The following is a 20308-nucleotide window of genomic DNA, read 5'->3' as shown; positions in this document are numbered from 1 at the left end:
AAACGAAATGAGCGCTTCAGATAAATTGGTTTGACCTTGGAGGACCCCAAACTTTGTCGCGGGATGTTGGATCTCGTGTGTATTAGCGTGGAGTAGTCTGCAGTAGCCCTGGAGCTAAGCTGGCTTGGGAAACAGGCTCGTTGGCTTGCGACGACATTTCCGGGGACATTTTCCTGATCTTGTTACTTGCCCCACTGGGGCTGACCATGTTGAATCTCTGCCTTAGGATGCCAACGTCAGCTTGTTATCCGAGCCATCAGCGATTTGCACCAATCGCATGAGATCAGGTCAGTGTGGTGGAGAATCTCTTTTTTTATGCCGGAGCCGCCTGGAACCGGATGTTATTCCGGATAAGATATGGAACCCGCAATATCTGTCCCGGGGAGAAGTTCAGCCATGATATCTAACACGATGGATAATCAAAGGCCGAGGGATCATGCGACATGTTCCAGATACTTGTGGGTTGCAATCTCTGTTTCCGCTTTCCCGCTATCCCGCTCCCCGCTTTGTCTTGAGTGTACGATGAGTATTGCAAGCTCTGGGAAGCAGTGTACTTCGCTTAGTATCTGAATGATAGCCACGTATCAGATCTTCCAAATCATATGATCACACATCACCTATGAAACGAGCATTCGAAACGCCCCGGGGTTATGCATGAGATCCTGTAAGCCGTGCGCCAGAGACAGTATGGGTTTGATTGCGGAATCAGCCCCCGGCAACAGAAAAAGTCACCGGCTTTAAGGTACAACGTAGGGAAGTTAGATATATCTAAGAGCGATGGCACCATGCCGGTTCCGGGATAGCATTTTCTGAAACACAGGTGTGATTCCGAACAGGACCGGGACGAGTCGCAATGCATGATTCTGGTTACACGGTCAGTGACGTGCGAGCGACAGGCGCCCTATGATACTGTTGCACCAATATCCTCGGAGATGAGAACATTTATTCCAAGTTGAGTCACATGTGCCTCCAGCAATTAAAAGAGAAAAGGCAAAAAAAAAAAAAAAGAAAAGAGACACATATCTGCCTTCCTGCAGTCCGAACCGAAATGCGACAGATTTCAGCATTTAGCCACAGCCGGGCCGGTGATTGGAGGTGCTACTAGACCAACGGAGGCAGACCCCGGTGTCGTATCAAAGGGAGAGGCCCGAGGATGGTAGAAATCACCCTCTTTGCATGTTTTTTTGTTTCCCATTTCCGTGTTAGTGTGATACTACAAACCTGGCTTGATTTGCATATCAACACTGGAAGCATCGAAGACGCACCGAAGAAGTGAGACGAGGCTGAGCTGAAAGTGGCTGTTGGCTGAGACGAGAGCGGGGAATGTCTGAGACGTGTCAGTCGCTGTGATGGACATTCTTGTGGTTGTAGTGGATAGTATCATTTTGACATGCACTGCCATCCTCCAAATGTAGATGCCTGCCCACGTGCATGCGTCAAAGCGGGGTGCTTCTTTTCTAAGGTTGCCTAATTTGGGGGACCTCATCGCAAAGATGTACATGCGGCCGAGTACATTGTCGCAATGGCTGTACCTTTTGAGATGGTTGTATCCAATAGGTACCGAGAGAGAATGGTCATTTCTAGCAAGTCATAATCACAATTGTGTGATATGACCGAAGCAAGTGCAGGACATCTCGAAGAATCCGAAACCAAGGTGATGGAGCAATCCTTCTCCAGTGAGGCGCAACGGTTCCATCCCCCTGGGTCGGTATAATTAGCATGTAAGATTGAAATATTGGAGTATTATTTGGAGCCTCCATACACACTAGGTAACTCTAGATGTTAGGGTGTTTCGAATAAGTGTTATAATATAGGCTTAACATTTAAAATGTTACGTCGGGATACTTGTTATAGTAATGGATACTATAAGGGGGAGAAAACATTGCCCTGGAATAGAGATGGCAAGCCCCTTCCGTTCTCTCCTGAAGATCAGACCCATAGCTCCAGTTTTAGGACACTCAAACTCCCTTTTTTTTTTCGCGTTCATTAATTAAGACATAAATTAACAATGTACCCCTGAGACCTCAATGGTCTTCTCCGATCCCGACTAGTCGCGCTATAACAAGCCTCTTATTGCTTCCAAGTTTCCAATGTTCCAAGGAACATTCGATGTAACTGACCGTACCGTTTCAGTATTCGAACGAGTAATACCGTAACTGGCATTTCGTTCATTTCATCTCGCGTCTTCATGATGTCACCACAATTCCCAGAGTATCCTGCTAAAACAAGTTGGCAAAGGGCAGGGTATATCGTCATCTAGTTAAATTATGATATCTAATATAAGAATTAAACGTTGGCATGAAAGGAGTATTTTTACTTTCTTACTTTTTTTTCTATAATCCAATGGATGTTAAGGAAATGGCCCCGGGGAGTATTCAAGCGCAATCAATCAAAACCCCACAGAATCACAAAGAGAACAAAGAGTATCGAGAGAGTTTTTTTTTCGCCGAAGGTTTCATCTCATAGGGGGAACCCACCGTAAAAAGCGGGGTGTCGTCATTTAGGGCTGTTGATCGTAGAAGCGGATGCGAGATTGGTATTGTGTACATGCACATATATGGAGTGCAGAGTTCTGATGGACTCACCTGCCCCTCTAGGTAATATGGCCCCCATTCACGTCTTTGATTTTCTGATATTTTCTGATATAAGATTGGAGGCTCAATCAAATAATAATGACGTTCTATATGTTACATTGTACCAGTAATTTTGACCTTCCAGAAGGAAACGTTGGAAGTATTAAAGAACGTTCCCCTGGTCTCAATACACTAGCTTGCGCGGAGTACGGAGTACATGCTAAGTGGACCAAGCTAATGGAAGAACCTAAGAATCTTGGAAGGAAAAATAGTAAGACATCTTATATACCCATTTGACGTCTTCGCCCTAGGAGCCGTGAGGTCCGTACTAGAGGTTGATTGGGTGAAAATTTCAAACCGAGACAAACCCTGTCCCCGCCAGGATTATTGTGATGTCCAAAGCAAGCGCCCAATGACTTCTAAGAACTGATCACGGGCAAATATCTAATATGGATTACCTATCCTCTATTAGGTTACAAGTCGCGGGTCGCACGTCAGAGCTGGAAACCCATATCAGTGATAGCGTGGCATGATAGCCCCCGGGGCCGGGTTCTTCACAATGTACATTTATACCCAGTATCGAGTACAATGTAGGCAAATGGGGTTTGATAATCAATTCCCCCTCTTCATCCCGTCTGCATACCCTGGTCTAATCCCGGTGGAGATCGCTTACTGGCTGATTGAATTATGGATCACCCGAGGCACAGTGATTAGCGGTCAGGATGTTTTGAAAAATTATCCTGTCATCGGAAAGTGGCTGTTACGAACCCGCAGATCCTTGCTTCAGCCACCGCTCTTTGTCTTTACTTACTGAGTGGGGTATATTGGGGCTAGGGCACGAGAAACATCTAATTATAATATGATAAATCAAGACTGAATGTCTTTGATAACGCGCTGTATTACCTATAACCGAATAATAATTAAACTTATTTTGTCCCTGCAAGTTTTAATGGTTTTAATCTATTTGATATCCTTGGGGAACCGAGGGTAGTCTCCCGCCACAACCGCCCACGATATCACGTTGATAACGCCGTTGATAGCGCACGGAGCATGGATAGGAGACACCTGTGTAGTTTTGAAGTTGACGCATGAGTCATCTGATTCGGATATTTGCATCGGAAAAAACAAAGGAAATTCAACACGAAATAAAAAAGCAAAGTGACGTCCATTGCCCTTTTGGGATATTCCTGCCTATGTTCTATCGCATTTTCCCAATATTGGGCATAAAACAGCAAGGAGAGGGCCGTTCCAAATAAATTGCGAGGATCCTAGACATCCGAGGTATCTAATCACTATAGGGGATACCGTCTGAGGTCTGAACAAGAACCTTGTCAGAAGTTGCTAGATTGATGCGGCTGTCAGGACCGGAAGAGGTTAATTATCGCCCTTGAACAACGCTAAGTCCATTTAGCAAGCCTACCTAGGTGACGTGCATAAGGAATCAAGAGAAAGTATTCAATTTTCTTTTCGGCTGTAGCGGCAGAGGTTGAATCAAAGCAAGGAAAATGATGGCCAGCTCATCCAACGGGGTTGACCCCGCAGATGTTCATTGCGGCTGGTCACATTCATACACGTACTACCTTCGACAGGTACGAGCCGAGCTGAGAGCTAATAAACTAAAAAGAGAGGATAATAACTAAGCCACAAGTGCGGGCCTTGTAGGGCGGAACGGATAAAATAGACGTAATATTCAAACGGTTTATTTTTCGGAGTGTTCGTGAGAAAACAGAGAACTCCCTGATCTGGGTTTATTTTTGATAGTCCACACTCCCACGTTTCACTGCCACAACAAGCCTCACCGGTTCAGGGATTCAATTTCAACGTTTCCGTAGACGGTGTACAACGTACACAGACCCTATACAGTAGTGGGTTTTGCGGTGTACAGTGTACATCCCACCATTTACCACCCCCCACCAAGGTGTCGGATAGGAGGAAATGACGATGTGCGTCGCGATCGACTCACTCTTTTTTTTTGTCTCAAGGCTTGGGCACAGCTAGGCGCCTGACCAGTCAACACAAACACAAGAAACAAGAAAGACACAACACTAGATAAGACCGTGTATCACACGGGAAAGTCTAATCAATCTTGCGATCAAAACGCAGGAATCCGAAGGCTCCGCATATCTTCCCCGGGACCGCTCTGTCGGTGCTAGGGAAATTCCATTGATGTAATACAGGTAAAAGAAAATGACCGTTACACTCTAACAGATACTAATCTCAAGAGGATTATACTAAACTAGTTCAAGTAGGTGATGTGGGGGAACTGGAGCCCGGGTGTCTCGGACTATAGAAGTCTGAATGAAATAGACTGCTATTCTTGTATCCACCATAATCCATAATCTCTCGGGATATTTGAATATTATTAAATATGAGTTCTGAATAGAGAGAAATGGATCTCCCCCCTTTTCACACCGTGAAATATTCAGGAGAGTCTGTCATAGGTAGATTGTAGTGGAATTCTAATACCCGGTCCTTTTAGGGCTCCCGTCCAACACACTTGAAACACAGATCGTCCCCGTTTGGCCGATAACATTCCCCAGGAATTCCAAGGATCGTCCAATGATACCGAGCAACGGGTTTCCGTCTGGCAATCATTCCACATCGTCATCTCGTGGTAGGCAGCTCTGTGTTTTGATAGGCACTTGGGTATTGAAGTAGTACCTAACTGTAGCATGCCTGAAGGAAATGAGCAATTGCTTAGTATTTAATAATTTCAAACGCCCTCCTTTTTTTTCTTTCTCATGCTAGAGAACTCTTTGTTGCTTTTTTCTTTTTTCCCCCTTAAGATCTCAGCCTCATTCCCACTGATTGTGGCTCATTTATACACTGGTGAGTTTATGAAATCTTTTGCCCTAACCAGATCCTACATTCTCTCCCACGTCCACCTCACTACTAGTATATCTGCGGTCGCAATTTGAATCCAACCTGTCTTTTGATATCTAATAACCCTTGAACAGAAAAAGCAAAGGAGCAAAAAAGAACAAAATTACGACATACTTCAAGTTACGAGACAGTATATTACTATCGTTACCGAACAATACGAGTATTCAGTACAGCGTTTCCCATACCGCATCCTACGTCTATCGTAAGTACTCCGTACCCACTGCAGCTTCAATTCGCGGAATTGGGATTCATTGATTTAATTATTTTTCTTTTTCCCCCCCTCAACCCCAACTCTTCTTCAATAACCCCCTTCTCCTTGAAAAGGTCTATACTCATACGATAAGGACAACGCAGGTCTTCTCCCTTTCGCATCAGAACTTCCCGCGGACCATCTTCAAACTCGAACTTAAGTGGCCACCACGTAACCGTGCAGGAAACTGGATCAGCTCGCAGTGATCCTCAAAAACGGCACTAAAGAATCCAACATCAGCGAGCTCCCCAACTCGGCCCAGTCTCCGATTGTTCGCCTTTCCTCTTTCGACCGCCTGCATCCACTGCGTTGGCAACTCTGTCGCAATTCCCGATTTTCCTCGCATTCTCCTATCCTAGCTTCGTTGCGCTGGGGGAAAATACTCCCTGCACTTTAGCACGGGTACTCCCTTCGCCTGCCGCATCGCTAGTCTTCAATCGCACCCAATCGCGCGCCGCCCTTGTCGGACTAGGACAATATTTGACTCTTTTGGTCTTTTTTTCTGCTACTGTCTACTTCCGCCAGCACCCAAAGCCGGTTCTTGGGGCTCTTTCCCTCTGGTAACGATACCTGCATACGCATTACATTCGACCTTTGGCTCGCTTTGGCGCACGCCCTTCAACTTCGAACCGGTTCCGCGTCCACTTCCCCGGTCCACTCGGTGATTCCACGATCAACTAGTCAATATCACAACACCCCCCGCTTCCGGTGCAGAGCAGCAGCCTCCCCCACGCACCGGCAGATCGACACGCATAAGAGAGGGGTAGCATTGGTATCATTGGAAGAATATACAGAGAATCAGCCGGGTTCCAAAAGAAGCAAAACAAGGACTCGCACTCCACTTTCCTGAGGCTGGAGATCATTCCCCGGTTGATTTCGTTTGTGACGTCTATCCAAGTGGTTAGCACCGGCTGAAAATATCCCTCGTGAGAGATTGGCCATTGCACAGGGCCAGTGCCCTTTGCAATTGTTATCAGGGACTTCTTTTTTTAAAAATCGCTCAAGTCTTCTTTTCTTGCGAATTTCTTTTTAACTCCCGTGAGCTGCTCTCCGGCAGGGCTCTCCGCATTACACCCAATCCAGGCCAAGATGCAGCAGAGTTCAAGAACGGTGAACTTCTGCTGAGGACGTGGCTGAACGATCATTTTCTTACTGTGTCAGAATATTCTACTTTCTCTTTTGGCTCGGATCGCACAACAATCCTGACAGGCGGCAGCCTTGCGAACCTTGACAGCAGGCCGGTCCCATACGCTGTTACTCATTCGTCCGTTTCTGAGTCCAGGTGACTCGGACGTTGGCGCGGTATTTCACAGGCTCAGGTTTTCCCTATCGACAGCTGAGCTGTCGTCTTTGATAGCTACTCGTCATGGCTTATGCTACGACTACCTCACCGACCTTAGATGCCGACACCCAATCCAACTTAAAACTTGCGACATCTCTCCCTCAACCGACTTCTCTACATCATGTTGTCACATCATTACCACCTGGCCCTCCCCATTCTTCCGCACCCTCTTTCACCTCTTCCCCGACCTCTACTCCCACCTCATCCTTCCCTGCCCCCGACACACCGTATACTTTCACCCCTGCTGGCACTCCCCTACATCCTGCTAGCGAGGGATACTGTGGCCGAATGAATGGTCCTTCCCTGCCTACGCCAGGCCCCCTCGAACTTGGCGAGTCTATAATGGCCGTCCCGGGAAATGCAAATCCCTCTAGCTTGAATGACCCTGCTGTGTCCAGCAAAGCGCCGGGCCTAATGCGACGGATCTCGAGAGGCGCCGCCAACAAGCTCACCCGTAGGAGGCAGTCTACAACACAAAACGACAAGCGGGACCGAAGCACTGGTCCCATCATCATGCGCCGGCGCAGTGACAGCAAAACTGGCCCTCAACCCGTTCGAGATAGCGCCCTTGAGTCGAGCAACGAGGACGAATCCGGTGAAGCCTTGGACAACTTGGGCCCATGGGTTGGCTCGGAGGCATCCAGTCTTCGCAGCGAGAGTCGTATGAATATGGCTCGCGAAGCTGGTCCCATTTCAGCCGTTGCCGTTGCCCCCAAGATAGACTCGGCTGTTCAGCGAGGCACAGTTCTAACCAAGGTAACCAAGAAACGCAGAAAGCAAGTTCGCTTCTTCCTCGATTTAGATGCCGCCAAGGTTTTCTGGGATGTCTCCAACCCGGCCAAGCGGTTCTATATCGATGATATCAAAGAAATCCGTGTCGGTGCCGACGCTCGCAACTACCGCGAAGAACATCAGGTTCCGGAAGATTTGGAGCGCCGATGGTTCACCATTGTCATTGCGGACTCAGACCGCTCGAAGGGCCGAACCGTCAAAACCTTACACCTCATCGCTCCTAGCGACCGTATTCTTGACCTGTGGATTACCACCCTTGAGCATATCTCCCGGTACAGAATCGATCTCATGTCTGGCCTCGCAGGTTCGAGTCAAAGCGAAGCGGTTCTGCAGGCACACTGGCAGCGCGAGATGTCGAGACTCTTCCCGCAGGGCCCTCCTCCGGTAGAGGAGCAAAGTCTCGACCTCGCCGCTGTGGAGAAGGTCTGCCGCAGCTTGCATATCAACTGTTCCAAGAACATGCTTCGGGCACAGTTCACTAGGGCCGATGCTGCCCATAACGGCAAATTGGATTTCCCCGAATTCAAAGACTTCCTTTTGCGTTTGAAGGAACGGAAGGATGTCAAAGACATCTTCAAGCTTCACGCCGCAAAGCCGAAGGAAGGCATGACTCAGGGTGAGTTTTTGACTTTCCTTCACGACGTGCAGAATGAAGATATCGAATCCGACCGTGTCTACTGGACTGCACTGTTCGATAAGTACGTTCGGCGGGCCTCCAAATCTCGCACTCCTTCTGCAGAAGGATCGGACCTTCCTCCACCTGTGTCGCGGATGAACCTGGATGCATTCGCCGCGTTCTTGTCTTCGTCTAGCAATGGTGTCTACGCTTCACGTGCTCCCCAGTCAAAATTCGACCGGCCGTTGAATGAATACTTCATCTCAAGTTCTCACAACACTTATCTTCTAGGCCGCCAAGTGGCTGGTGCATCAAGTACCGAGGCTTATGTCAGCGCGCTTCAGCAGGGATGTCGCTGTGTCGAGATCGACTGCTGGGATGGCGCAGATGGACGCCCCATCGTTTCTCACGGTCGGACTCTAACTACTAGTGTCCTCTTCGCAGATTGCATCACTGTCATCAATCGATACGCTTTTATCGCATGCGACTTCCCTCTCATCCTTTCTCTTGAGGTGCACTGCAACCCGGAACAGCAAGTGGCAATGGTTAAGATCATGAAGGAGACATTCAAGGAACGGCTTATCCTTGAACCCTTGATGACCAACTGCCATATCCTTCCGTCGCCCGAAGAGCTCAAGGGTCGCATTCTGGTCAAAGTTAAGACTTGTGACGAGACCCACTTCGATCCCCGCCAAGAAAACGTTGGCTCTGTTGGCACCCACGGCCGCAAACGCAGTGCTAGTACGCCATTTGTGCGACCGACGCTCCCTGAGATGAACATTCTGCCGCTTCCCTCACTCTCGAGTCCTCCTACAATAGGTCCAGTCGACAGCATCAGCCCTTTGGTCTCGGATAGGCGCTCGCTTACTGCTACGAGCATGAGCAGTGCAACCGAGGACAGTGATGGAGCGCTAGTGTCTGTTCGCACCGACAAAAAGAAAACGCGGCGCCAGAAGAGCAAGATCACCAAGCCTCTTTCAGACTTAGGTGTCTACACTCGTGGCTACAAGTGGCACAGCTTCTCGTCTCCAGAGAGCAGACGGTACAACCACGTATACTCGTTCGCCGAACGGTCTTTCGAAAGCATCTGTCAGAGTCACGACAACAAGGTTGCGCTGGAAACACACAACCGCAAGTACCTTACGCGGGTGTATCCTTCCGGATTCCGACTCCGTTCATCCAACTTTGATCCGAACAAGTTCTGGCGCCGTGGTGTCCAAATGGCAGCGCTCAACTGGCAAACTTACGACATCGGCATGCAAATGAATCAGGCTATGTTCGCTGCTGGAACTGATCGTACCGGCTACATCCTCAAGCCCGAGAGCCTTCGCCTCCCGGCTATTGGTGATGGAAATCAGAAACGCAAGATGGAGCGCAAACTGATTCGATTCTCGGTTGACGTCATCTCCGCACAACAACTCCCCCGTCCACGCACCATCGGACAGGACGACACCATCAACCCTTATGTTGAAATCGAGATGTTCAGTGCTGATGACCGTGGCCAGAGCTTCGTCCTCGGCGAAGGTGGTATGGATGCCTCTGCGCGCAATGGCATGTCCGGTATCGGATATCCGCACCGCCGCCGCACCAAGATCGAGCAAAGCAATGGCTACAGCCCCGTTTTCAATGACAAGTTCAAGCTGTCGCTGGAGACTAAATATCCCGATCTTGTGTTTGTGCGATGGACTGTCTGGAGCTCAATGGACGGTCGCAGTGCAGGCAATAACAACAGCGTGCAGCTGGCCACTTTTACCGCCAAGCTTACCAGCCTGTCGCAAGGTTACCGCTACTTACCTCTCTACGATGCCAGCGGCGATCAGTACTTATTCTCGACGCTTTTCTGCAAGATCTCAAAGCAAGATCCCATCTCCGTTCAGCGTCTGGACCTCGAAGAGCTCCGCGCCGAGCGCATGGGTATTCTGCGCCAAATCGGCCAGACCGTCTTCAAGCGCTCCTCATCGGCCGAGCGCGAAAGGGATCAAGCACAGGATCGCAGTGATTCTCCTCCCGAGGACAAGGAATGTTCCCCTAACCTGACACCCACTGTGTCAACCACAACGTCGAACTCATCATTCATGCAATGATAATCGTATCACATCTTATCTCGCCCACCTCTCCCACGATCACTGCAGCTTTGCGCTGGTCTTTCCTCTCTCAACTCCCTCTCCCGATCTGGAATCTTGTTCCTATCAATGTCAGCATCAACCAAGGTTCCGGCGTTTGTCTTTCCACTGCATCATATCTCATTGCTCTCATCTGTGCTTGCCTACATTGTCGGACGTTTTGTTTATTACGCCATTGTCATCCATACCCGTCACAGCGATACCCCCCAAGTTGCTTCAAGTTTTCTTTTTGCCATTTATCATTGGTATTATCTTGTTCATCGTCCTTGTCCTGTCATTTGTCTGCGACAAACCCGGAAACTAACCATCCGGCTATGGCTATGTATTCAACTGGGAGATGTGTTTGTGTTTTTGTTTCATCCAATATTTTCTTCCCTGTTTTTTTTCTCTGTTTGTCTGGTCCAACTTGTGTCTTTTATTTTCATCCTATTTCTTTTGTTGCACTATCTGTCCGCATAGGATCTTTCGGGGACTCGGTTCTGTCATCATCATTGCATTTGAGGGAGTCAATCACATCGGAGAATATATACGTGACTGGTTCACTGGATCAACCCTTCTGTTTCATATCGTTTTATCATCATAGCATAGGGACTTGGGATTTTTCATTTTCAGGAGGCTTTCACAGTTGATCTGTCAATACAATATAATCTTGCACACTCGCCTACCAATTTTATCTTCAATATTCGCCCGGACTGTATGTTGACATTTGCTTTTTACTCGGCAAGTTTGTTAAAGCCGTACTTTGCTGAGAAACGAGCTTTCTTATATGTGTATAATAGTTCGGCCTGAGGCATCATACACGTGACCTATCTTATTACTAGATCTCATCGAGTCAGCGCCAAGGGCCTTTTCTATCTCCAGCTTTTCTCCATATCGATGCATAGATTACGACCGACCAATCACAATCCACGCTAATTTATATATTGTGGGGGCTAGCGGGGCCAATATTCCCAGCTGGGCAATTCCCATGTCAAGTCTGGCCGATAACGTCGGCTTTTTTGGTTTCTTACTTGAACTCATTCGGTCACTAGCCATGATAGGCGTATACCGGCTCAGACCATGCAGGAGCTCGCATGCTTGGTCGGAGACCCACAGCCAACAGCTTCTTATCGCACTCGGGGAGAACAGGATACAATCCCGGCTATGGATGATATGGTTGCTCTAATTCCACGTGGGCAAGGTTATATCATAATGTTATCCCCTGGTCTTTTTACTCCTTTTTCTTCAACTTCCCCGCAATAGCTTTGCGCCCTTTTGATTACTCTACTGCAACTGCTAGCAACTACAAGTCTACACGTCCAATATGTCCAAGCTTAAATGGATCCTCGACAAGGCGGCCGTAGAAGAAGAGACGGGACTCACCAATGCCCAGATGATGTTGACCAACAGTGATTTACGGCCAGGTAAGACTATCCAGGCTTATGGGATCTCAGATCCTCCCTTTATTTATCACTCTCATCGTGATTCCCAAAGAATACAAAGACTGATCAATGGAACTTGTACAGTGGACCCGGAACGACGCCAATGGAAATGGATCAACTTTGTTGCCTTCTGGATTGCGGACTCATTGAACATCGTCAGTATATCGAAAAGGTGCCTGATAAATTTCCAGCGGCATCTAACACAAAGATAGAACACATGGATGATATCCTCGTCAATGATCGTCGACGGTCTTTCCTGGTGGCAATCCTGGCTCTGTGTCTGGGTTGGATACTTTGTGGCTGCAGCTTTCGTGTGCCTGACCGGACGAATTGGTGCTGTCTATCATATTTCTTTTCCCGTCACAGCTCGAGCTTCATTCGGAATATGGGGCTCTTTATGGCCCGTCCTCAACCGTGTGGTGATGGCTATCATCTGGTATGGTGTGCAGGGTTATATTGGAGGTACGTATATTTCTGATCCAGCGAAAATATGCATACTTATACATTTTTAGGTCAGTGTGTGACTTTGATGATTGAGGCTATTTGGCCGAGCTACCGGAACCTTCACAATGGCCTTTCCGCCAGTGCTGGCGTCGATACTAAGAACTTTGTCAGCTTTTTCTTGTTCTGGTTGCTCTCGCTTCCAGCCTTGTGGTTCCCCGTTCACAAAGTCCGCCACTTGTTCACCGTCAAGGCGATATACTCTCCTATCGCTGCCATCGCTTTCTTTGCTTGGGCCATCTCCCGCGCCAACGGTATCGGTCCCATTATCCACAAGTCCAACACCGTCCATGGAAGCGATCTTTCATGGGCGATGGTGAAAGGAATCATGTCCTGCATCGGAAACTTTGCAGCACTTATTATGAATAATCCCGATTTCTCACGATTTGCACGAACACCCAAAGATGCATTTTGGTCCCAGCTATTGACTATTCCCGTCGGCTTTGGTGTCACCTCATTCATTGGAATCGTTGTGTCTTCCTCCTCATCAGTGATCTTCCACGACGGCTACACATGGAACCCCCTTGATCTCCTCGGGAAATTCCTCGATGGAGCCAGTTCCGGCCAGCGCTTCGGTATCTTCGTCATCGCCACTGGATTCGCCTTAGCCCAGCTCGGAACAAACATCGCCGCCAACTCCATCTCAGCAGGAACTGATTTGACTGCACTACTACCCCGCTACATGACCGTTCGACGCGGTAGTTACATCTGCGCCATCGTCGGTCTAGCTATGTGTCCAGTATGTTCTCCCACTTTATTTAAATCCCCTGATATACCATGTCCAAAACTAACAAAATCCCCAGTGGAACCTTGTCTCTGGCTCAAACAACTTCACAACCTACCTCTCAGCCTACTCCCTCTTCCTCTCCGCAATCGCCGGTGTCATGATATGTGACTACTACGTCGTCCGCAAGGGCTACCTGGATATCAAATCTCTCTACAGCCCCAGCGAAACAGACCCCTACTACTACACTTTCGGTTTCTCCTGGCGCGCATATACCGCCTACATCTGCGGTATCATGATCAACATCGTCGGTTTCGCTGGTGCCGTCGGATGCAAGGTCCCCATCGGCGCGCAATATATCTACAACATCAACTATTTCACCGGTGTCATTGTTTCCGGTGGTGTGTACTTCGGTCTGACATGGTTCTTCCCCGTTCCCGCGACAAGCGCTACCTGGAACGAGGTGGACGTTGATGCTGAGGATCTCTCTGTTGCATACGGGAAGGACCCTACTGACTTGGAGGGTCATGGGTATGCTGATCAGAGACCGTCTGATGATGTGCTTGGTTCAGATGATCGGAAGGGTCTGAGTACTTCGGAAAGGAAGCTTTGAGTGGGCTTGGGTCTTTATTTATGGATGGCGTTTTCTTTTGATATTGGGTTTCGGTCCTTTTGCCATCGAGCGGGCTTGAATTTATATAATCAATTCCTTATTGGGGATATTTACGATGAGATGACAATTGACTGCTTCCTGAATTGTAGGTTCCAGAGATGGGCCTCCCCCAGGATTTTCTTTTTATGACCCGAGCATTCTCTTTCACGGCCTACGATTTTATCGATACTAAATTCTAGGTAGTAGCCCCCGGAAAAGACCTTAGAAAAGACCAATAGAAAGATCGTATGATAACAAAGTGGCTTTTATAGTAGCGCTAGACTTTTTGCATGTGCACGAGCGATTTAGATATTGTAGGTATTTCAGAGTTGGGAATATATCGAGTTCATAGCATTATCGCTTTAAATAGCATTATCGCTTTAAAATGAAGCATAATCTAATGCTTCTAAGGGGTTGTACATAGGTTGGCGCGATGGACCCAAAAACCTGCCGTAGTAGCCTCCATACCTGTGTGGAGTTAGATAATTCTCACGCCTGCATCCTCTAGATAGCTACGGGAGATATCAGTGTGAACTTGGGTGTTTTGAATCGAATTATGTCTTTATTCTCTTATGGAACCAAAATCTGAGATTACTGAGGGTGCTGAAAGTGAAGGGCCAGGACATGTTTCTATTCAATCATGTTTCCTAATTCAAAAGACGGAAAAAACTCAAGGAAAGACCTCGTTCGGTATTGATGGTCGTTTGGTGAATATCGGTATACCAATTCTTCTCTGGGCCGAAGACAACCATTCATTGATGGCCTCTTGCCTTCTGTACAATGTATCGTACACATTTGGAAGTCGTTCTTTAGCGGCGCAAGGCATCTCTGATAGGGGAGTCACCGCGGCGGAAGGAGGCTAAGTACAAGTTAGCTCTGTCATATTTGGTTCTTGGAGGTAGGCAGGCTCGGGGAAAAGCGGAGAGCCGGGCCACTGTTGAGGGATCTGCGAAGCTCGATGCTAAAAAAATTCCAGCACGAAACCTCTGCCCAAGCTCGAGGGAGCTTATACCACAGTGACCAGAAGCTCCAACTTCACCAAAAGTCTCTGTACAAGCCCGCAAACCAAGTGAAATATAGATATGAACATACCATCAGCCTCTTCCCAAGCACGTCCAGCACCGAAGCCGAGACCAACCCACGCGGGCCAAGCTCTGCGCTTGAAAAGGAGCACCGAGAAGACAACACCGAAAGAAAGACCGAGGGAGGACTTGATGATCACAGAAGAGATGGCGCGGTCCCACTAATTGTATGACGTTGAAGGTTAGCCGCGGGTTCTCTCATTTTTGCTCCCAAATCGAGACAATCGTCATATATATCAATGGTATGATTCAATATTGCGATCTTTCTCATTTGAGAATTCTAGCTAGCTCATACCTTCTCGTTAAGCAAAGCTTCGCTGACGGGCTTGGTGGCGCGCGCGATCGCCCCGGGTTGACTGGATTCGGCCATTGCGAAAAATCTATTGGCGTATAAGTAACTATCAATTGAGCCGGAGCTAGGTCCGGGCACACGAACCAGTTGCAATGATGTGAAATTATAGAGGTGAATGGAGGCGTGTGGAGTGCAAGGAGTTTGGGAGGTTCAGCGGACCGAGTCGATTTGGCCAAAGGCGGTCGGAGCAATCCGCGGTTTTTCTTCTTGGTCTCTTTTTTTTTTTTTTTCCTCGACAAGTAACCACCACTCTCTCGAATAATTTGCTTTTTTCGAGATGCCGTTGATTGCGGAGGTAAGTCGAATGTTATCTTAAAATACTCCATGTCTTTTTTCCGGGATCTAATGTGTTGCGCTTCTACAGCGTCCGCGCTCATCGCAAGAGGCGCTACTCCGCCTCGAGAAGGGCACCGCCAGTCCGACAACCCAGATTTACGAAGCGGCACAGATTATCGGTGTGGATTTGACACTATGTGAAAGTCACCCGGAAGTTCACCGAGATGTTAAGATCCAAACAAACGCTACCCCGAAGGAGGAATGGGTTCTGCGATGGCTATTGAAGAGACTGAGAAGTGGGAAGAACTATAGAGTGGACGCGGCATCGTTCCTCTTATTACGACAGCTCATCGACCTGATTTCGCCCAAGAACCTCGCTGCTATTCTTAAAGACCAGAAATTCCTATCGATTCTATGTGATACATTCGAAGATTTGGAGGCCGATATCTTTTCCGGTCTGGGGAACGGGCTTGCAACCCTAAGCTCTGACTCCGAATCCAGTCACACACTGTCTGGATCCCCGACACCCGATGATCGCCGAGGAAACCAAGGGAAAAAACGCAAGAGAATGACAACTGAGAATGATGCAGACGCCATGGACGTGGACGTGGATGAGCAGCGTCAGAACCCCGCGGCATGCTTCCTCGCTTTCATCCGCGCCTTGGATTGTCTACACGGATTTGTGACTCTTACGCACCTCACAACAGGTACTGATGGAGTGGCAAACTCTCATTTGAAGCTTGCGCTGAGAGGCGAGCCCGAAGCCATCGCTATGCTGCTAGGTCGCGCATTCCGCGTGGCCGCCGTGGCCGCCAAGCAGTTCTCGCAGGAGGGGAAAACAACCGATCTTCAGCACCTGCTGTACGTGTTCCCCGCGGTGGTGGAACTGTGGGAATCGAGGTCTTATCGTGAAGATGATATGGACAACAAGTCCAGCAATGAATTCTTCGCGAGGCATTGCTTCGCTCACGCGCTTAGGCTCCAGATCTGCCTGCGGTCTGCCAAACTTGACACCGACGAGCGAGCCACTCTCCTGCATGCGATTGAACGCATTATTGCCCTTCATGTTTTACTTCCCGCTCGTGCGGCATTCTTCGAGCGTGGAAGCTCTGGCATCGATTATTCCCAGGATGAGCCCGATTGGAGCTCGGTCAAACCAGTGACTGATACCTTCAGGCCAATTATTCGCGAGTTTGCTGTGGCCAAGGAGAACAAAGCAAGCAACGAAGCTTGCATGCATCCTTGGCGATCAGTAGAGCTTCTTCCTGAGCTTTTTGACAACGCCGTGCGTGCTGTCCCTAGAGATGTGTTCCGGAGGCAGACACATGAAGCTCCGTGGTTGGAGACTTTGTTCGTCGCTGTTGCAGAGCTAGCGTTCTCTACTGCGAAGGAGGAAGACTTTGCTACCTTTTCTTCCAAGTTTATCTCAGTATTGGAGCACCTCCTCCAGGTAGCTCTCGACCGAAAGGTTGGCCTTTCTCTTCACACCATTCTGGCGCATGCCAATTACACAGGTCTTTTCGAACAAGGCCTTGAAAAGGTTCAGTGGAATGTGACAGCTCTGTTTATCAGTCTTGGTGTTGATATTTTCCTACCCAACTCCGGTCTGCGTGATTCGCAAAAGCTTCTTGATGCATTGCTCGACAAGGTTCTATTACAGTGGCGCGAATGTGGTTCTCGTAAACAGAAGGACTACGACATTATCAAGAGCAAGGTTGTGCTGCCTTTGTTGCGAGGTTTCGCTGCCGCAAGAGACTTGCCCAACTTCATGGAAATTTGGCACAACCAACTCGTTATTGTGGAGGAGGCCCGCCAAGATAACAGCAATTTGAGTCTGTTCTCGGTTTGGGAAGATGATGAGTTGGCGGACGCTTACTCAGAGCTGATGCGAACTGCCCTCACCGAGGCGCATATTGCTGCCCAGATGCGTACCGCTGCTAGCGAGACGCGAGCTGAGAATGGCAAGGTTGCTGATATTCCTCAGTCTTACGCTAAATTTGTTATTGTGGAGGCAAGCTTCCGTGGCCGAGTCTCGACATTCCCGGAATCGGAAGAGATCTTGAAATCTCTCCTTGAAACCATCACCTCTACTCTGTCGTCCAAGCAGGCTCTTCACTGGAGATGGCGTCTGTGGCGCTTGGTTCGCAATTTCCTAGAGAACACCCTGCAGTCAGCCGACAATACCATGGCAAGTGCCATCATGCCATTGGTAGAAGTCGCCGCCAAGACTGTTCACCGTAACCACAAGGACCTGACCAAAGTTCAGCTCGCTTCTCTCGAATCCTGGGAGGCTTACCGGTTTTCCATTGTTGCAACCAAGGCAAACGCTAGTGATGAGCAGCTAGCCTCATTCGTCAAAGCCACCAAGGATGTCATAGAACTCATCACCTCCATCTCGACCAAGGATGCCAAAAAATCGATGAAGGCACCCTGGGATGGCCGCACAGATACTGTGGACTCCAAAACAACTCTTGGCCTAGCTTACTTCCTGGCTCTTGTCAGGGTTCCGGAAGTCTGGGCTCTTATCTCTTCTGAGGATCGATCACGCCTGTTCCGTCATATTCTTTCCATGGCAGCTACTCAACACCAATCGTCGTCGTTGCCGTTGGAGGCTGTTGCAGAAGAAGCAAAGTTCCTTCAGGCCTGGGCGAGCGTGGTCTGCCACGAATATATGCTCAACGCTCCCTTCATTGTCTCTGATCTTGCCCTTCTCCTCAACGAGAGTATCGAGCAAGACTCCTCCAACCGCAAGCTGCTAATTGAGAGTTTGCAGAGGGTTCCGGCCCCGTTGATCACTCGGGGTCTGAGGACCACCATTTTGAACAAGTTGCAAAATGTTCTAGTCCAACAGGATAGTTCTCCCGAAGTCACAATCGGCATGATTACGATGATGGCGAAACTGGCTGCTATGCCCAAATGTGATGCCACACTGACTAGTGACTGGGAGCCTATCTGGACTGCTGCTCGAGCCGTACCATTGGAGGGTACCGACCTCGATCTCCAGATCATGAAAGCATTCCGAAGCCTGCATCGCGCGATATCCGCCAAGCTCCTGGTTGTGTCTGATGATGATCGGAACAAGATGTTCAAGAAACTCTTTTCCCGGGCATCGAAGCAAACCGCCAAAATGAAGCAGGTGGATCGTGACTCCATGGCCTGTTACCTTTTGAGGTTGACTTTGTCAGAGCTCTGGGTTCACCGCAAGCAACTAGAGACAGCCTTCTCCGAGAAGGAACTTGCCGCTTGTCGCCAGAAAGTGTTTGACTTCGTGTTGGCTGACATGAAACATGTCAAAGACCAGTGCCGGAAGCAGAAGATGGAGGAGACAATTACCATTATCAAGACCATCGATGCCCTTGAGGATTTCGAAGATTTAGCCACCAACAACGCCGAAGTGGAGAAGTTCCTGTCCAAGATTGACAATTACATGGAAATGACCGTTGATTCGGAGCCATCCCGATTAATCCGTCGCCGTCTTCTTGCCAGCAAGGGGCCCGAGGAGAACATCGCTCAGCCGGTCCTTCAATGCGCCGAGACTCTTTCCCTTCAGTCTCTCTATGCCGAGGACCAACAGCTCTTCATCCGGACCACCACCGAACGCTTCCGCTCCATGACCGTGGAAAAAATCACCCAAACGATCTGCGAAGTCCGCGGACTTGGCCTGATTGGCGAAAACGCCGGCTACAGACTCCTCGTGCTCTACCTCGCCGTCTCCTCGCTCCCACCCGTCGAAGACAAAGAGAGCGCCACAGCACGCGAGATCTCCCTCCTCTGTACGTCCCTCTCCGAAGCCATCGCCCAAAGCACAAGCATCGACCAATTCTGCTTCGCCTCCGAATGCCTGGACCTCCTCCTCCGCAGCCAAACCCGCAGCCTCAGCCAATGCAACATCGACAGCATCCTCAGCGCAATCGCAAGCGCCTCCTCCAAAATCGGCCCCCAAATCTCCCCATCCTACGCGCCAACCATCTACACCCGTCTGTGCCGACTGATGGGTGTGGTCCTCAGCCTCCAACGCCTCAAGATCGGCGGCCGCTTCCATCTAGTGGTAAACGCCATGCAACGTCTACTAGGCTGTCTCTTCGCTCGGTCCCGAAAACGCGGCCGCTCCCGCTTCCACCCCACCCTCTCACAGCCCTTCTGGCTCGCCCCGCTCGATGCCTCGCACGCTACTTACTACACCCGTCTACTCACCTCGCTGTGCGACCCTACCGTCTCGGCGGTCCTTCGTCCCCAGCCTGGTGCTTCCCGTGAGGCCCTGACTGATCAGACAAAGAAGGCGAAGCGCATTGCTGGCCAGTACTTGCAGTACGTTGTTATGGAGTATGCGCAGTGCTCGCTACGTGGGTCGCTGTCCCCCGAGGTCAAAGCTGCTATCTTGCCTGGTCTGTATGCGGCTTTGGATGTCACGTCGCGTGAGTCTATGCGTGCGCTTAACGCTGCGCTGGATGTCTCTGGTCGTGCGGTTTTCAAGTCGCTCTATGATGACTATGTGAAGTTCGGAAAGTGGAATAAGGGTTGATTGGGGTTTTGTGGGTAACTGTCCTTTGTATACTATCTTTTGTTCAAGAATTATGATATCCCCCAATGCATTGATGATCATATTAATTTCAAAGTAAAGATAATTGGAAATACAAGGAAATTAAGGTCCCAGTTTGTTAGCGTTTTAAGGGTAGGCAATAGTGACCTGACACGCAGGTATCGCTGGCTTTTACACCAAT

At 49.1% G+C, this 20308-nt stretch overlaps 5 protein-coding genes across 5 annotated transcripts; 3 read left to right on the top strand and 2 right to left on the bottom strand.

Annotated features, from left to right (window-relative positions):
* Positions 1-1060: 1060 nt before the first annotated feature.
* On the bottom strand, positions 1061-1357 carry N7517_000349 (uncharacterized protein; the record flags this gene model as incomplete). The annotated part of the gene is made up of 2 exons (XM_056718079.1): positions 1061-1170; positions 1222-1357. 2 exons carry the CDS (start codon positions 1355-1357, stop codon positions 1061-1063), a joined length of 246 nt encoding a protein of 81 aa, XP_056582214.1.
* A 5715-nt stretch (positions 1358-7072) lies between these two features.
* N7517_000348 (putative 1-phosphatidylinositol-4,5-bisphosphate phosphodiesterase Plc1) lies at positions 7073-10540 on the top strand (the record flags this gene model as incomplete). The annotated part of the gene is made up of 1 exon (XM_056718078.1): positions 7073-10540. One exon carries the CDS (start codon positions 7073-7075, stop codon positions 10538-10540), a length of 3468 nt encoding a protein of 1155 aa, XP_056582213.1.
* Positions 10541-11882: 1342 nt separating this feature from the next.
* Positions 11883-13838, top strand: N7517_000347 (nucleobase cation symporter-1 family protein; the record flags this gene model as incomplete). Its single annotated transcript, XM_056718077.1, has 5 exons — positions 11883-11982; positions 12085-12155; positions 12213-12462; positions 12513-13240; positions 13305-13838. 5 exons carry the CDS (start codon positions 11883-11885, stop codon positions 13836-13838), a joined length of 1683 nt encoding a protein of 560 aa, XP_056582212.1.
* An 848-nt stretch (positions 13839-14686) lies between these two features.
* Positions 14687-15329, bottom strand: N7517_000346 (MICOS complex subunit MIC10; the record flags this gene model as incomplete). Its single annotated transcript, XM_056718076.1, has 3 exons — positions 14687-14736; positions 14970-15120; positions 15255-15329. The coding sequence occupies 3 exons, from the start codon at positions 15327-15329 to the stop codon at positions 14687-14689; spliced, it is 276 nt and encodes a 91-aa protein (XP_056582211.1).
* A 259-nt stretch (positions 15330-15588) lies between these two features.
* N7517_000345 (ribosome biogenesis protein URB2) lies at positions 15589-20109 on the top strand (the record flags this gene model as incomplete). Its single annotated transcript, XM_056718075.1, has 2 exons — positions 15589-15606; positions 15676-20109. The coding sequence occupies 2 exons, from the start codon at positions 15589-15591 to the stop codon at positions 20107-20109; spliced, it is 4452 nt and encodes a 1483-aa protein (XP_056582210.1).
* Positions 20110-20308: the final 199 nt, after the last annotated feature.

The sequence above is a fragment of the Penicillium concentricum genome, assembly GCF_028827145.1.
Source record: "Penicillium concentricum strain IBT 3081 chromosome Unknown utg000001l_segment0_segment0, whole genome shotgun sequence".
NCBI classification, from domain to species: Eukaryota; Fungi; Ascomycota; class Eurotiomycetes; order Eurotiales; family Aspergillaceae; genus Penicillium; species Penicillium concentricum.
This window is presented reverse-complemented; position numbering and strand designations above follow the sequence as displayed.